This window comes from Nannospalax galili, unplaced genomic scaffold (genome assembly GCF_000622305.1).
Source record: "Nannospalax galili isolate Female #2095 unplaced genomic scaffold, S.galili_v1.0 scaffold225, whole genome shotgun sequence".
Lineage (NCBI taxonomy): Eukaryota > Metazoa > Chordata > Mammalia > Rodentia > Spalacidae > Nannospalax > Nannospalax galili.
Genome location: NW_008352653.1, coordinates 583,064 through 601,173, shown reverse-complemented (window position 1 = coordinate 601,173; position 18,110 = coordinate 583,064). Strand labels below are relative to the sequence as shown.

At 38.5% G+C, this 18,110-nt stretch overlaps 1 protein-coding gene across 5 annotated transcripts in view; it reads right to left on the bottom strand.

The window, feature by feature from the left end:
- The window catches only part of Phf8 (PHD finger protein 8), a 116,149-nt gene that overhangs the window by 24,223 nt on the left and 73,816 nt on the right, over window positions 1-18,110 (bottom strand). For all 5 annotated transcript variants that reach the window (XM_008849685.2, XM_017802356.2, XM_029554365.1 and 2 more), the window contains one exon: window positions 14,511-14,606. In XM_008849685.2, the coding sequence (XP_008847907.1) occupies window positions 14,511-14,606 (96 nt within the window). The remainder of the gene's footprint in view (window positions 1-14,510; window positions 14,607-18,110) is intronic.

The following is an 18,110-nucleotide window of genomic DNA, read 5'->3' as shown; positions in this document are numbered from 1 at the left end:
GAAACATTGACAGAAAAGGGGGGTGGGAAGAATGAAAGAGTCAGAGGCACAAGACACCTGCTGCTATTTAAAGCACTCTAGATATGATAGAGAACCTGCACCAATGAAATCTCAACAGCATGATAAAACCAGTTGACATGCCAACGTGGATGGGAGAATGCCACACAGGGTCCCCCTCAAGATGAAGAGCTATAAGCAATCAATGGATGCTGAGAGAGGAAGAATCAGTTTTCTACAGTGACTAGCACTCTGAGATGTTATCTAATCCCAAATGAAATACCCATAAACAGAAATATACATGAGCACCACTAAATGGATTCAGTAAAGAAACTGAGAGGGAGTTGGTGGTCATGGGAAGAGCTGGTGGAGGACTGGGAGGGATGGAAATAATGCAAAGACAATACTCATGTATTAAATTCTTAAAAATAAAAAAATTTAAGTGCTAAAAAATAAAAACCCAAGCTGGACGTGGTGGCGCACACCACATGTAGTCCCACCACTTGGGAGGCAGAGGCAGGCAGATATCTGTGAGTTCAAGGCCAGCCTGGTATACATAGTGAGTTCCAGGCCAGCTGGAACTACAGGGAGACCCTGTCTCAAAAAGGCCAAAAAAAAAAAAAAAAAAAAGCAGGTAAAAATAAATAAATAAATAAATAACCCATTGGCTCATTAAACAGAGACTGGATACAAGGTTTTAATTCCAGCACTTGGAGGCAGAGGCAAGTAGGTATCTTTGAGATCAGGGCAAGCCTGATCTACATGGTGAGTTCCAAGCCAGCCGAGGCTACTAGGGCGACCTTGTTTCAAAAAAGAAAAGTTTAAAAGCAAGTGTTTAATGTCACTGCTGATTAGGGTGATACATGACAATTATGGCAAACAATATATTAACTTCAAATGCTAAAAAAATGGAGGAATGAGATGTCCATGAGAGATAAAGCTCCTGCAGATTTCTGGGAATCTAGAAATGGGAATCTAGTTACACGCACATGTTAGGGCTGTGTGCAAGACTCCAGAAGGCCTTAAACAGCCATTTCTGGCTGACTTTGAGACACTGTAAAAGAAGGAATTGAAAGCTAAGGCAGAGTTGTAAATTGCCTGGCTGAGTGTTGAAGGAATACACCAACATTCATAGGAGGTCCTTGGAGATGTCAGTGGTCACACTCAAAAAGAACATGAACTTTACAGAATTAGTGTAGAAAAATCACTAAATAAGCCAACTGTGAAACATGCCTATAATCAATCCCTCACTGAGGAGACTGAGAGGGGATTCTGAGTTTGACAGGAGCCTACATAGTAACTTCAAGGTCGGTTGGGGTAAATGATAAGACAAGAGGGGGGGAGGGGAGAGGGGAAGAGAGGGAGGCAGGGAGGAAAGGAGGGAGGCAGGGAGGGAGGGAAGGAAGAATTGAAACATTAACAGAACCAAGGGATAGCACTCAGTTTATCAACATATGAATATAATGCTGGGTGTGGTGGCACACAACTTTAATCCAACACTCAGGAGGCAGAGAGGCAGGTAATCTCTGTAAGAGCAACACCAGCCTGGTCCACATAGTTCCAGGCCAGTTGGTGCTACAGGGAGATGCTGTCTCAAAACATTTTATATAAAGCATGGGGCTGGAGAGATGGCTCAGTGATTAAGAACACTGGCTGCTCTTGAAGAGGACCTGGATCTGGTTCCCAATACCCACATGGTGGCTAACTGTCTGTAACTGCAGTTCCAGGGGATCCGACACCCTCTTTTAACTTCCGTGTGCATTGCAAGGCACAGGTGCACTTACATGCATGCAGGTAATACATTTGTACACCTAAAATAAAAATAATAGATAAAGTAATTTTTTTAAATCTTTATATAAGCTCTGGGATTTTGTGCCATAGGGGAAAGCAGCCCTGGCTTCCTTCCTTGTCTGACCTACAGGAGGGCCAGTGACTGCCTTCACATGCCACCAGGGCTCTAAGGAAAAATGATGACTGTGGGCAGCCTGCTTGGCCTGCTGAAGTACAGTGCTGTGAGGGCAGCCTTCCCTGCGCCCTGCTGTCTGCACAGGTTCTCCTGGAGACCAAAGAACAACAGGGCTTCACTCAGTCAACTGCGCTGCCAGGCCTATGCATGCCTCTACCCTGTGCTGTGCTGTTGGTCAAGCAAGATGGCTCCACTACCCATGTCAGATACCAGGCACAAGGAATGCTAGTGATGCCCCTAGATGTGGATGTGCTTTCTCTAGGGAGCACCAGACCATGTTACAAAAACATGAGACCCACTTCCAACAGAATAAGGAAGACCCAGAGATGATTGACAACGATTTTGACACTGAACTGTTGCAAACAGTTTTGGATCAAGACCAGCGGCCCCAGGGACATTTTGTAAGGATACAAGGGCATATGTCTGTAAACCACAAATTCTTGAAAAATTTTTTTTTTCTCTTTGGTCTTTTTGAAACAGGGTCTCCCCGTAGCCCCAGTTGGCCTAGGACTTTCTATGTAGACCAGACAGGCCTTGATCTCACTGAGATCCGTCTGCTTCTGGCTCCAGAGTGCTGGGACTAAAGGCAAGTGCCACCATGCCCGTTGAAAAACAATTTTTTTAAATATAAATATCATACTATAAGAAGTTCAGAGATGGGGCTGGAGAGATGGCTCAGCGGTTAAGAGTACTGAATGCTCTTGCAGAAGACCCGGGTTCGGTTCCCAGCACCCACACAGTGTCTAACAACCATCTGTAACTTCAGTTCCAGGGAACCTGACGCCTTCTTCTGGTCTCTGTGGGCATTGTACAACATGGGTGCACTTACATACATGGCAAGCAAAACACTCATACAGACAAAAAGTTCAGAGAAATGAAAAGAAAATCTACTTAAAGAAATAATAGCTGAGTGCTGGGAGGTATAGCTCACTGCAGAGTTCTTGCCTAGCATGCATAAGGTCCTAGATTTGATCTCTATCAATGAATGAATGAATGAATGAATGCATGCTATAAACTTTCCAATCTTAATGAAAAACTCTAATCTATACCTACAAGAGCTTATTGAATTCCACAGTGGACAAACTCAAAGAGACCACCAATTACACCCAAAACCAAAGACAAAGAATCTTGAAAGGAGCATGATAGATGTGAGTTACAATATAAAAGGATTCTCAATAAGAAGGAGCTTATGATCACAAAGGAAGTTACAAGGTAGTGGGATGAGATTCAAAGGTGTTGAGAGAAAAATATTGTCAACCGCAAATTCTAAATCTAGCAGAAATATCCTTCAAAAAAGAGAAATTACACTCTTGGATAAAAACAAGAAATGCTACAGAGAAGACAGACCTTCAGGTTGAAATGAAAGGACATTATACAGTAAACTGAATTCATACTTCGAAATAAAGATATACGGTTATAACCAAAAATGCAAATTTTAAAGATAGTATGCGCTAGGTATGGTGGCACATGCTTAAAAGCCCAAAATATAGGTCATCCTGTGCTACATAGTAAATCCAAGGTCAGGCTATGCAACATTACACAGTTTTTCTCAAAATAATAAACAAATAAAATGGTGTATTTTTGTTCATAAGCTTCTATTTGGCTAATAGACAACTAAAGTAATAATTAAGTCTAAGTTCATGGATAATATACTATATATATATATATGAATGTAAATATTATATATTAAATTAAATTGCTATCAGTGTGAATTAGAATTATATAAATTACAATATTAATACTCAAAACTACCATTAAAATGGAGACTAGAGAAAAGAAAATTAAGATGGGACATTAGCTATTAAACACAAAAGAAGGCAGTAGTAGTATAACTGAGGAAGAACAAAAAAAATAAGAAAAATAGAAAATAAATAGCAAAACAGAGAACATAAATTCTCTTTGGCCAGTTCTTGCAATATTGGACTGAATTCTGTAATTGAAAGGCAGATTTTAGCAGAACAAATAAAAATATTACCTTACTTATATTCTACCTATTAGGCACACATTTTAGACTAAAAGAAACAATGACACACACACAAAGTAAAAGGATAGACAAAGACATAACATGAAAATACCCAAATGATAACTTGAATGATTATATTAAACAAAGAAAATAGATTCTGAGGCAAAATTGTTAGTATGAACAACATTTTTTGTTGGTAGTACCAGAGATCAAACTCAAAGCCTCATATACTAAGCCAAGAATCATATCAATGAGCTATACCCTGAGCTGACAAGAACATTTTATAATGATGAAAAGAGCCAAACTATCAATAAGTTATAAGAACTATAAACAGGATTAACATGTATCTCAGTGGTAGAATGTTTGCCTAGAATACTAGAGGCCCTTGGGCTCCTAATTACAGAGCCTCAAAATACATGAAGTACAAACTGACCAATCTGAAGGGATAAAAAGATCATCAATAATAATTGGAGAATTTGATATCTCATTTTCAGTAATAGAACATTGATAAAAATTAAGATGAGCAAGAAACTAGAAATGCCATAATGTTTGGAACGTCACTTAGGATGCCTCAAAAATAGAACAGAGCAAAATGTTAATTGTTAAATCTCAGTGATAATATATATAAAGGAGGAAGGAGAGCAAATAAACAGAGAAAAAGGAAGGAGAGAGAGGGATCACTATTAGTGGTATTAATCAAATTTTCTGTTTGTTTGAAATTTGTAATTACCAAAAATTTATTTTAAAAGGAAAACTATTGGTCGAGACCCATGGTGACAAAAACATTTAATCCCAGCACTTAGGAGGAAGAAGCTGGTGGATCTTTGTGAGATGGAGGCCAGTCTGGTCTACATAGCAAGTTCTAGGTCTGCTGAAGCTACATAGAGACCGACTCAAAAAAAGGGGGGACAGTAATTGGAGCTGGAGAGATTGCTTAACACTTAAAGGCACAGGACCTGGGTTCAGTTCCCAAAACCCACATGGTGGCTCACAACTCTTCCTAATTCCAGTTCCAGGGAATCTGGTGCCCTCTTCTGGCCTCCACAAGCATTGCACACACATGGCATACTTTAATACATGCAGGCAAAACACACATACACATAAAATAAAAATATATTTAATTTTTTTAAAAAGGAAAACTGCCAGGCGTGATGACATATACCTTTAGTCCAAGCACTCAGGAGGCAGAAGCAGTAGGATCTCTGTGAGTTTGAGGCCAGCCTGGTCTACAAAGTGAGTTCCAGGCCACTTTGGGCTACAAGGAGGCCCTGTCTCAAAAAGACCAAAAAAAAAAAAAAAAAAAAAAGGAAAACTATTTACTATAACCACATTTGTTTTATTATTATAGCACTGCAGTATAGTTAAATACAACAAATGATATTTTCCACTTTTCCTATCCCAAAATTCTTTAGGTTATTTATTGTTGTTAGGTTGTTAATTTTTTTAAAATCAGTTTTGGAATGAGTTTACCACAAAATTCCATTTGGATTTGATTTAGAATAGTGTTAAAGTTATAAATTAAATTGAAAGGAAATGACCCTTTACAAGAATCTTGTAATAGGCACATGGTATAACTATTTATTCAGGTCTTCTTTTATATTCCTCAGGAAAGCTACAAGTTTTCATGTAGGCACTACATCTTTTCTTTTTCTTTCTGTTTTTTGAAACAGAGTCACACTATGTAACTCAGGCTAAACCCAAACTCTCAATAACTCCGGCCTCAGCCTCCCAAGCACTGGAATTATAGTGCAAGCATGCCAGGCTCTATATGTATATCTTAAGAATACAGAATATATCTATAATTAGGAATAGGCAGAATTAAGTACTGTTCCGTATTTGAAATTAATGAGCCCAACTCAGGGTGGAAATCCTGTTCAATTTAATCCATCATTGTGTCTATAGCACCTTATAAGTGCCTGATACATGGGAGATGTTTAGTGTTTAACAAGTGAGAAATTAACAAGATTACCTATTAACTATTAACTAAATTAACTATATAGAGAAAATATAGGGGGCTGGATAAGACTCAGCAGTTAAGAACACTTGCTGCAAAATCATGAGGACCAGGATTTCGATCCCAGCACCCATGTAACAAGCTGGGTATCCTGAAAATACCTCTAAGTCCAACTGTAAGGAATCTGACACCCTCTCTGGCCTCTACATGTACAGATTTGCACACCTGCACACACTCATACACATACATAAAGAAGAAATAGAGTTCTGATATGATTACATATTAGAAAATAAAGGAAACTAAATTAAAAACTGTTAGAATTGGGTTGGAGAGATGGTTCAGGAGTTAAGAGCACTGGCTATTCTTACAGAAGACTCAGGTTCAAATCCCAGCACCCATATGGTGGCTAACAACCATCCATAACTAAAGTTCCAGGGGATCCAACACACTCTTCTGTCCTCAGCGGGCAATGCACAACACAGGTGCATTTTACATGCATGCAGGCATAACATTCATACACATAAAACATAAAAATAGGTAAATAAAAAAATTTTTAAAAAACTGTTAGAGCCGGGCATGGTGGCGCACCAAGAATCACTGGATACTTGCAGGCCAGCTAGCCTGGCATATGCAGTCATGAAAAATAGAGACCCTGTCTAAAACAAGGTAGAAGGCAAGGACTGACATCTGAAGACTCTGACCTCCACATGTATGCCATGGCACACCTTTGCCCTCTTACACACATCATATAGGTTTATCCACACACAAAAAAGAAAGTATCTTTTCATTTTTAGTTAGCTAAAGTACTGTTGTGAAGTATGAGCTTTAATTGTATTTTTGTAGGTTTAACTGGCTTGGATGGCCAGTGCTTTACCACTGATCCATCTCCCTAGCCCATGGATGTTTTTTTTTCCTATTTTTTAAAAAATTTGAGACAGGGTCTCCCTGTAGCCCCAGCTGACCTGGAACTCACTATATAGACCAGTTTGGCCTCGATCTCAGAGATCTGCTTGCTTCTGCCTCCTGATTGCTGGGATTAAAGGAGTACACCACCACACCTGGCAATTCTAACAGGATTTTTTTGGTCTTTTTGAGACAGAGTCTCCCTGTAGCCCCAGCTGGCCTGGAACTCACTATGGAGACCAGGCTGGCCTTGAACTCACAGAGCTCCACCTGCCTCTGCCTCCCAAGTGCTGTGATTAAAGGCATGTACCACCACACCCAGCATATTTTATTATTTTTATTTTATGTGTATGAGTGTATTGCCTGCATGTGTGTAAGTGTACCTGTATTGTGCAAAGCCCGAGGAATTCAGAAGAGGGCATTGAATCCCCTGAAATTGGAGTTATGGACAGTTGTTAGCTTCCATGTGGGTGTTGGAAATCGAACCCAGGTTCTCTCCAAGAGCAGTCAGTGCTCTTAACTGCTGAGCCATCTCTCCAGCCCCACAACATCATATTTAAAAATAATACAGGTGTTAATTAGCTACTCTCTGAATAAGGAAATAAAATAGATCAATATATTCAGATTTTTCATGTGAAATGAGGAAAAATATAATTATCCATAAATGTGGTATATACATGTGTACATACATACAGCTGGTCCTTGACCTAATGATTCAACTTAAGATATCTGGCATTGTAATAGTACAAAAGTAATACTCAATTCAGTAGAATTCAGAAACTTCTCATCATTTCCCAGGCTACTGATATATATAGTCAGATACCTTCTTCTCAATGCTGGGCAGCAACAGTAAGCCATAACTTGTAGTCACCCAAACGATTACAAGGGTTAAAAAGTGACAGCAGGGCATCGTGGTGCATGCCTTCAGTTTCAGCACTTGGGAGGCAGAGGCAGGTAGATCTCTGTGAGATCAAGGCCAGCCTGGTATACGTAGCAAATTCCAGGCCAGCTGGGGCTACAGGGAGACCCTGTCTCAAAAAGACTAAAAAAAAGTGACAGATATCGCGTAGTGTACATGTTGATTCCATGGCTACATTATTCAATATGATGTTAAGATATGTTAAATGTACTTTCAACTTATTTTTTCCATTTACAATGGGCTTACTGACACAAAATCTCATTGTTTCTTTTTTAACTTTACTTATTTTGGCTTATAATTTTTATTGAATTTTTGTGCATTTTATACAATACATCTTGATTATATTTAGACCCCCTCACCTATCTGTATCCTCTCCATAGCCCCCCCAACCAGATTTCATGCATCCTGTCATATATGTTAAGGCTTATCGAGTCAAGTTTGTGTCCCTAAATGTCCCTCAGTTTGAGTTCATCCACTGGAGCCTGGTCAACCTATCTAGGTGTCACTTTTTTAAAGACCAACTCTCCCTCATCCAGCAGTGATCAGTTGCCAATAGCTCCTCAGCTAAGGTTGGACTTCTTACCCATTTCCCTACTTCTATGCTGGGTTTGTCTGAAAACCTCATTGTTTCTTGAGGTGAACATGTGTATATGTGTAAAACAAAGAATGACTATTCCTCCACTACATACAAAGGACAATTTTAAAGCCTTAAAGATCCACATGAAAAAACAGGCAAAGGATAAAAACAAAATTCATAAAAAGGGGCTGGAGAGATGGCTCAGCAGATAAGAGCACTTATTGCTCTTACAGGGGACCTGGGTTCAGTTCCCAGCCCCATATGGTGGCTAACAACTGTCTATAACTTCTGATCCAGGAGATCCAACACCCTCTTCTGACCTCTGAAGCATTGCACACATGGGCACACTTACATACATGCAAGCAAAACACTTGAACACATAAAAATAAATCAAAATTCACAAAAGAAGTTACTCATACTACTAATACAAACATAAAGTATCTAAACAAAGAAATGCAAATTAAATCAGGAAGATATTATTATTTGTGAATTACCAAAGAGCAAAAACTCATGAGTAAAGACTACTAGACTGCTATTCACACTATAACAAGTATCATTCTCCTTTTCCTTCCTGCTAACTAAAAAAAAATCCTCATTTTTGTGGGACAATAATATAAGGTAAAACTACACTTGTCATCTTTTGTGACATTCCTGGCCAGGCAGCACACTTTGAACTAAAGAGATGTTAAAAAGAAATGGAATGTGATCAGGTATTTTAGTGCATGCTTGTAATCTTGGTACTAGAGAAATGGAGGCAGAAATGGGCTACATATCAAATTTGAGGCAATCCTGAGCTACATAGTGAGATTAAGGCCAGCTTCAGTCAACAGAAAGGTCCTATCTCAAAATAATCAAGGGCTGGGTGTGTAGCTTAGGGATAGAGTGCTGATTCAATTTCCAGCACTGCAAAAAGAAAAAAAAGTATGGAACTTAAAACTCCATGGTGAGAGGGTACGCTAAACAAGCCTTTTCCTGTTGCTTTTTCCCTTTCTAACTGCAATCCATGCTAGAGATTCAGGTGCCACCTTATGAGCTATGGGGCTTAGTACTAAGGATACCTGAGAGGTTCCTGTTACTCATAGAGGAACACTATACCTAAATGCCTGTAAGGATTTCTTACATGGGGCTAGTGGGAATTCAAGCTGGTACAACCTTTCTGAAAAGCAATTTGGCAATATATACCAAAAGCTTTTAAAATGTTCATATTAACAAATTGCTGCCAAAGGTATAGGAAAACAGACACCCACATGCATTTTAGGAATACAGAAAAAAATTTAAGATGTATTATTAAGTGAGGAAAACAAAAGACATAAGAGTACATGACAGAACTTTCCAAATGAGTCAAAAGGGGAAAGAAAATATACACATAGTACTCACAGATAAATAAGCTAACAAGTAAACAAGACACTGGCAACAGTAGTAACTCCAAATGAGGAACAGGGCAGGAGGGAGATTTTTCAATGCTTACCCTTATATACTTTCACTCTTCTATGATTTCATGAAGATTTAGTCTAAGTAAATTACTAGAGATGCCAATTTACATATAAATATGCTTACTTCAAATATTATTACTAATTTTGAAACTCAGTAATAGCACAAATGCATAATATAGCACAATAGCACAAATATTAAAGAAAAGATTAGGTATAATCAGAAAGATATTTTGTAGATATTAAAACATTTATAAACACATAAATAGGAAAATGCTTACTGATATATTAATATAAAAGCCAAAATAATTTAATGGTTTGCATTTTTTACAGTCAATCCTTAGTAAATGCAGAGTATTAATAACAAGACAAAGTATAGTTAACAGCTTTGATAATACATGGAATGATAGTTCATGGAAGGATGGAGAAAGGAAAAATAGTAGAGGGTACATATTAGAAATTGATGAGAAGAAAAATAAATAAATAAATAAAGTTGATAAATTGAGAAATGGTGATACAAATTTTCTTTTTAAGACAATGTCTCACTATACAGATCAGGATGACTTCAACCTTAATATCTAGCCCACCTTATATTTACAAGCCTTTTCTTTTAAAAAATATTTTATTTATTATTTTTATTTGTGTGTATGAGTGTATTGCCTGCATGTACGTAAGCGAACCCATGTCATGCAATGCCCATGAAGGTCAGAAGAAGGTGTTGAATCCCTTGGAACTGGAGTTTCAAACGGTTGATAGCTGCCATGTGGGTGCTGAGAAATTGAACCTGGGTCCTCTGCAAGAGTAGTCAATGCTCTTAACTGCTAAACCATCCCTCCAGACTCCTTTTCTTTTTTTGAGACAAGGCCTCATTATGTAGCACTGGCTGGCCTGGAACTTGCTATGTAGACCAGGTTAGCCGCACCTAGATGCATCTGCTTCTGCCTCTCAAATACTGGGATTAAAGGTGTGTGCCACTAAGCCTGGCAAACTTTTTTTTACATTTATTTATTTCAGGGGCAGGAGTGCGCACACATGGAAGGTCAGAACAACTTTCAGGAGTCAGTTCTCACCCTCCATCCTGTGGGTTCCAGGAATTAAACTCAGGTCATCATGTTTGGTGGTAAGTGCCTTTACCTGCTAAGTCATCTTGCTGGTCCAAACTTGTAATCATTTGATCCTTCTACTTCTGCTTCTCTATGGCTAGGATTACAGACTATGGTACCACGTCTGGCTTAAACTCTTATCATCTTGAGTTTTGGAAGCTACCAGCAAAATAATAGCATGATGTTGTCTTTCAGGCATGGAACTGAAAGTGAGGAAAGCAGAGACAAGGTTGCTGTTCAACCTAAAATCCTCCATATTATTCTATTGTACATACTATCTCTGATTAGAAAGAAAAGAAAAAAAGTAGAGTATAAAGTCGCATATATCGTGTTACTTCAAAACCAAAATTTTATTTTCCGTCCTGGGGATTAAACCTAGGGCCTTTCACATGACAGGCAAGCACTCTATTTCTGTGCTGTATCCTCAGCCCTTACAGTGTTATTTCAACTATAAACAGAAAAAATGCATAGAAAATAACCACTAAAAGGAAATGTAAAACTGTTAACAGTTATTGCTTCTAAATGGCAAAATCCTGGGTAATTTTGTCTTCACAGTTTCCTCAACTTTTAGTACTTTTCATATTTTTCTTGCATACAAATCAAAAAACTTTACCTTGACAGAATAAACTAAAGGTATCAATTATAGGAAGAAATAAGATGTGAAAGGAGGAGGAGGAGCTCGGGACAAAGGAAAAAGTAAGAAGTAGAAGTTATCAAGGGGGAAATAGGGGAAAAAGTGGGGGTGGTACTTTAATTAGAAGAAGAGGAGGGAGGGCTAAACAGGGGCAGAGAGAGCAAATTGAGATAGCTAATACTTAAGTGGTATGAAAAAACAAAGGGAAGTGTAGTATTTAATAAGCCTACTGAAAAATATACATATAATATAAATATGAGTACATGTGTATAGATGATGACTATAGGACAAAAAAAATCATAGTATCAGGCAACGGAAACGGCCCTTGAAGTTGGTCAGGGTTGTCCAAGAGATTCTCAAAACAATACAGGCTATTGCCATAGCCTTTGATTGCCTTCCAAAATTTGAAGGTAAGACCTTAATGCTGAAGACATGATTTTGGACACAGGATGTGGAGCTAGTCCATGAAGACTAGCTCTTATAGTATCAGAAGATACTATGCAAGCTGCCAAGGGAGAAAACCAATCAATGATCTACCCAGTTGCAAAGTCTATGAATCACAACAATGACCAGTCCAGCAAACTATCTCTATTAGACCAGTGGTATCATTTTTATCTTGGGGGCAATAACAGTTGTCTAATTTGATTTAAGGACCACTCAATGGAAAGGAAATCATGTGTGATACTGTAAATGTAGCCAAGTACACATGGTTAGAGAAAAAAAACTATTAGTAGCACTTTCTTAGACCAACATAATTTCTTTCTTTTTTATTTTTTTTTGGTCTTTTTGAGACAGGGTCTCCCTGTAGCCCCAGCTGTCCTGGAACTCACTATGTAGACCAGGCTGGCCTTGAACTCACAAAGATTCACCTGCCTCTGCCTCCCAAGTGCTGGGATTAAAGGCGTGTGCCACCACACCCGGCTTTGTATTCTAAATACGTATCCTTATATTTACAGACAAGTATACCTCTCACCACTCATCAAAGGAGCTTCTTTTTCCAACAGATGGAGACTATTGCAGAGTTCCACAACTGGTAAAATGCAGTTGTCCAATGCAGGTCAGATGTCCAATCCTAAGTGACACATCTATAATGCAACCTCTACACCCAAGACTCAGGGAACATTGCAGGAGAAGGGGTGAAAAGAATGAAAGAGAGGGACAAGACACCGCTGCTAGTTAATGCATTCTAGACTTGATAGGGAAGGGGCACTAGTAAAATCTTCACAGTATGATAGTCAAATGAGATCTGCATAATGACAAAATCAGTTGACATGCCAAGGTGGATGGGGGTGAATGTCACACAGGGTCCCACCTCAAGATGAAGAGCTATAGGCAATAAATGACTGCAGAGAGAGGGAGAATCAGTTTTCTCCAGGGACTAGCTCCCTCAGAGGTTATCTAATCCCAAATGAGTGGCCCTTAACACAGGTACACATGAGCACCACTAAATGGACTATGTGTATTTTATATTTACATATATATGTGTGTGTATGTATACACATATATGTATGTATGTAAGTATATGTATATGTAATAATAATAATAATCAAAGAAGGGGACAAGAAATCAAGAAATTATGAGGGAGTTGGGGGTGAACATGGGAGGAGTTGGTGGGGGACTTGGAGGGATAGAAATAATGCAAAGATAATACTTATGTGTGAAATTCTCAAAAATAAAAGAAAAAAAGAAAGAAGATGAGAAAATAATAGATCTGACTTTTTAAAATTGCTGATTGATTCATTAAAACACTTCCCATTAATACCCTACTGGTTCCAATCCCATAATCCCAAGAAAACTCCAAAAGATCTTTCATTTCCTGAGCACCACAGTTACTAAGATCTCAAAGCAAAGTCATGTAACTTGCTTTGGCTAATCCAACAATAGCATCTAACATGACATGGCAGAAGCTTGAAAAGTACTTGCACATTGATTGATGCTTATCCTTTCTTGCTGCTGGAAATTCTTTTGTTACCCTGTGAAAAAGCTTGGGCGGGCCTCCAAGAAGACAGAAGAGGAAAAAGGCCTTCGCTATCCAAGTTAGGTCTCAGACACTTTTTCTACCACCTAGCTTGAAATCAAGCTGGGTCAGATTTAGACAAACAGCTTAACAAACCTACAGAATCATGAGAAATGGTCAACTGTTTTTTTAAGCCATTAATGTTTGGGTGGTTTGCTAAGGGGCAAAATCACCATGGAATTGGGAGATGGTTCAGTGGATAAGCCACTTGCTGTACAAGTGTGAGAACTGGAGTTTGTATCCCCAAAACCCAGCTAAAATGTAAAACTGGATGTGACACCATGTGTCTATAATACCAGCACATCTACAGTGAGGTGAGATACAGAGACAGGAGAATCCCTGGAAGCAGAGTGCAAACAGTTGTGAACAAGAGACCCTGCCTCAAATAAGGTAGAAGACAAGGACCCACACCTGAGGTTGACCTCCATACATACACACCTGCACTCACACATAAACACTCACACATACAAACACACACTATACACATAGATACACATCATATATACACAATTTTTTAAAAGCTCCCTGACTACCCACCTTCCAGTTTAAGTAGCCTGGACAATGAGATGGAAAAGATTATCACTTAAAATTCCATGTTCACCTCAGAGACCCACTCTCCCTCTCTTCCTCCCTCCTTCCTACTTCCCTTCCTCAGAGATGACTTTATAAGAGATGACAATCTTAAGTCTTGTAGAATGTAATAGTAGAATTTCCCTCCTTGGCATCAAAATTTTCAAAGGGGGCCAGATGGTGATTACCAGAATGTTCTCAGAAGCCCTAGATTTCTTAGCTAAATCTAGTCAAGGTTTTCTTCCTTTCATCTCAAGCTATCTAGTATCAAAATCAAGTACTGATTTTGCTAGATTATATAAACGTTGTCACACAATCATTTTAGTTCTAGACCCTAACATATTACTAGAATAAACATATGTTTACTTAAATACAGTGGCTGTATCAGATCTTCTTGTATTAAATAGCTCTGCTAATTCGAGCCATTTTTTCCCCTGGCCACCCCTATGGAGTATAAAGCACAAAATACTAGATCACCTTTAGGACTCCATGGAGCATCATCTGAATTCTTCTTTTTCTTGGGTCGAGATTTCAAAGCAGGGTCATCATCATCAGACTCAAGGGATGGGTAGACTGTAGGGAGAAGTGAAGGCAGGATAAACTGAAATATCATCCAAAAGGGAAAAGACAGAATAACACATACTTCAGTTCTTTCCACTCCTCTACAAGTACACTCTTTTACTTAATTCACAACCAACTGCAGAAGGTCCCTGAATCTCAAATTTCATACCTTTTCTATCATTGTATCCTTGTTATAAAAGTCCCTCTCCCACATGCACCTAATTCTGATTCACTTGACCAACATCACCCTGGTGAGTTACTTCACTCAGCTTTTAAAATTCAGCTCTATATTTAGCCCTGTAAGAAGTCTTTCCTCACATGCATAATCTGATTCAGATACCACCTCCTCAGCTCTTCCTAACAACTTGTTTATGTCTGCACTGGAGTTGTTATATTGGATTTAGAAACTGATTATTGTATCTGCTGCTTTTAGTTTACATAGGGGCAGGAATGTGTGTTTGATTTCATATTAAAGGAGCCTCATACAATGTAACTGAAAAATAGTGGGAAAAAATAGTATATACTTAATACACAATGGGAAGAAAAAGACCATTTGGGTTGAACTGGGACCAAAATTATTGGCATTGCATAATCTGACTGGCAAAACATACATATACAATTATAGTACCTTACAGAAACACATAAAAGCATACAGATGATCACATTTTCCCTCATAATCAAAAGGTAACACATTTAGGATTTAATGGGAATATTGTCTAGAAAGGTCCTATTGATGAGGTCAAATTCTGATTAACTGCAAAACCAAGAAGTTTAAGAGTGAAAACTTACTCCTAGTATTAATTCCATTCCTTATAATGATGAATTTCAAATTTCTCTAGATTCCTTCCTCATACAAACCCTGCCTCCTACTTCTTTCCAGAGGGCATCTCTATAAAAAAGTAAGTCTATTTTTCAGACCTTCCTCCTTGAACAAAAATCTTGTCTCCTGGGCTGGGTGTCATGGCGCACCTTTAGTTCCAGCACTTGGGAGGCAGAGGCAGGTAGATCTCTGTGAATTCAAGGCCAGTCTTGTCTACATAGTGAGTTCCAGGACAGCTGAGGCTACAGAAAGACCCTGTTTCAAAAAGACACCCCCAAAAATCTTGTCTCCTAACTTTTGAAAAAATTTGCTTGTACGAAGAGTTCTTATTTTTCCTACAAAGAAATGAGTACTAGCACAGCTGTCTGAAGAAAGTGATATCTCTACTACTCCCAATAACCATCAATATTATTTTGCTGGGCCTGGAAGGTTTTCTGCCTCAAAAAAAAAGAGTGGCATGGTAGAAAGACCCAGTGCCTGAAGTTCAGACTACTTTGAATCTTGGAATGATACAGAAAAGTTTCAAAATCTTAACCCATAAAATTGAAATAACAGATACCACCTGCCATGCAAAGTTGTGCTTAATACCTGTGCTTAAGAGATAATATGTGGGGGCTGGTGAGATGGCTCAACAGGTAAAGGTGCTTGCCATGTAAGCTTGGAGACCTGAGTTTGATTCCCAGAATCCACATAAAGATGAAATGAAAGAATGGGCTCCACAACGTTGTCCTATGACCTCCATGGCATGCGCACCCAACCCACACACATATCAAGCACACACATGTGATAACAATAAATTTTAAAACATTTAGCAAGAATAAAAAGATAACATCTGTAAAGAAACTTACATGAGGAATTCCAATGTAAGCTTCACATTTTAGTCAATAGAGTACAAGATATAATTAAGTCTATGTATTGAAAAACATATTTACACATATATTAAAATATAACCACTTTCTGATTTTTTTGGGTAGTTTTGAGTCAGGGTCCTCCTTTAGCCCCAGATGGCCTAGAATTCACTATATAGACCAAGCTAGCCCCGACTCACAAAGATCCACCTGCCTCTGCCTCCTGAGTACTGGGATTAAAGGCATGTGCCACCACGCCCGGCCTCACTTTCTGATTTTAAAACATACTACCACACAATAGTAATTGACTCCGTGTGTACCTGGCATAAAGACAGACATAAAAACCAATGAGAAAGGATAAAAAACATGGGCCAGCCATGGTGGCACATGCCTTTAACCAGCACTGGGGGGGGGGGGGCAGAGTCAGGCAGGATGTCTAAGTTCCAGGTCAGCCTGGTCTACATAGTTAAACCCTAGCTGAAAAGAAAAAAAGAAAAAGAAAAAGAATCAAATGATTCTCTTTGTTTGGGAGGACAAGGTCTCACTATATAGCCAAGGCTGACCTCAAATTAGAAATACCTCTGCCTGCTCAGTGTTAGGATTACAGATTCATACCACCATACCCAGCACCCAGTAAGTCTTTATGAGACAGGGTCTCCCTGTAATGCCAACTGGCCTGGATCTCACTATGTAGATCAGGTTGACCTCAAATTCACAGAGATCCACCTGCCTCTGCTTCCCAAGTACTGGGATTACAGCATGTGCCACCATGCTTGGCCTACTCAGTAAGTCTTTTTTTAACCCAGTTTTCCTTATTAATATTTATAAATGGCATAAAAAAGAATAGGATTCATTATGAAATTTTCATAGGTATAAACAATTGCACATATTTGACTCCATCCTCCCTATCCCTTATCATTCTCAATAAGTTTTAAAAGACTAAAATACAAAACGTTTTAAATATTTTATTTATTTTATGTGTATGAGTGTATTGCCTGCATGTTTATAAGTGCACCTATGTCATGCCATGCCCATTGTCAGAAGAGGGTGTCAGATCCCCTGGAACTGGAAGACAGTTGTTAGCTACAATGTAGGTCCTGGGAACTCGGGTCCTCTGCAAGAACAGCCAGTGCCCTTAACCCCTGAGTCATCTCTCCATCCCAATACAAAACATTTGAATATGATCAAAATACATACTATGAAATTCTCCAAGAAATCAATAAAAATATTATTTAAAAATATCTTCTCCAACTATAATAAAATAAGACTATAAATCAATAATAACAGAAAGATGGGGGCTGGAAAGCTAGCTTAGCAGATAAATGCACTTGCAGAAGATCCATGTTTGCTTGTCAGCACCCACATGGCAGTTTACATCTAGTACCAGGGGATCTAACACCCTCTTCTGTCCATTTCATGCACTAGACCTGTGAGATGGTTCAGTGGGTAAATTATCTTGCCAACAAACCTGATGACCTAACCTAAGTTAAACCTCCAGGACACACAGTATAAAAGGAGAGAACCAAGTCCTAAAAGCTTTCCTTTGATCTCCACACACATAACATGGCACAAACACCCTCATACACATACATACACAAATGGATGAATAAATAAATATAATAAAGTTCTAGAATCATCTAAAAATTCTAGAAAAATATAACTATAATAATGATAATAAAATTCTAGAAAAATTAAAATAGAAGGGCCCTTCCTCATCATGATATAGGGCATTTATGGCAGCCACAATTAACATCATAGTCAATAGTGAAAGACTGAAAACTTTGCTCTAAGATCAGCAGTAAGACAGGAGCTGGTGATTTATTTCAGTTGGTAGACTCCTCACCTAGA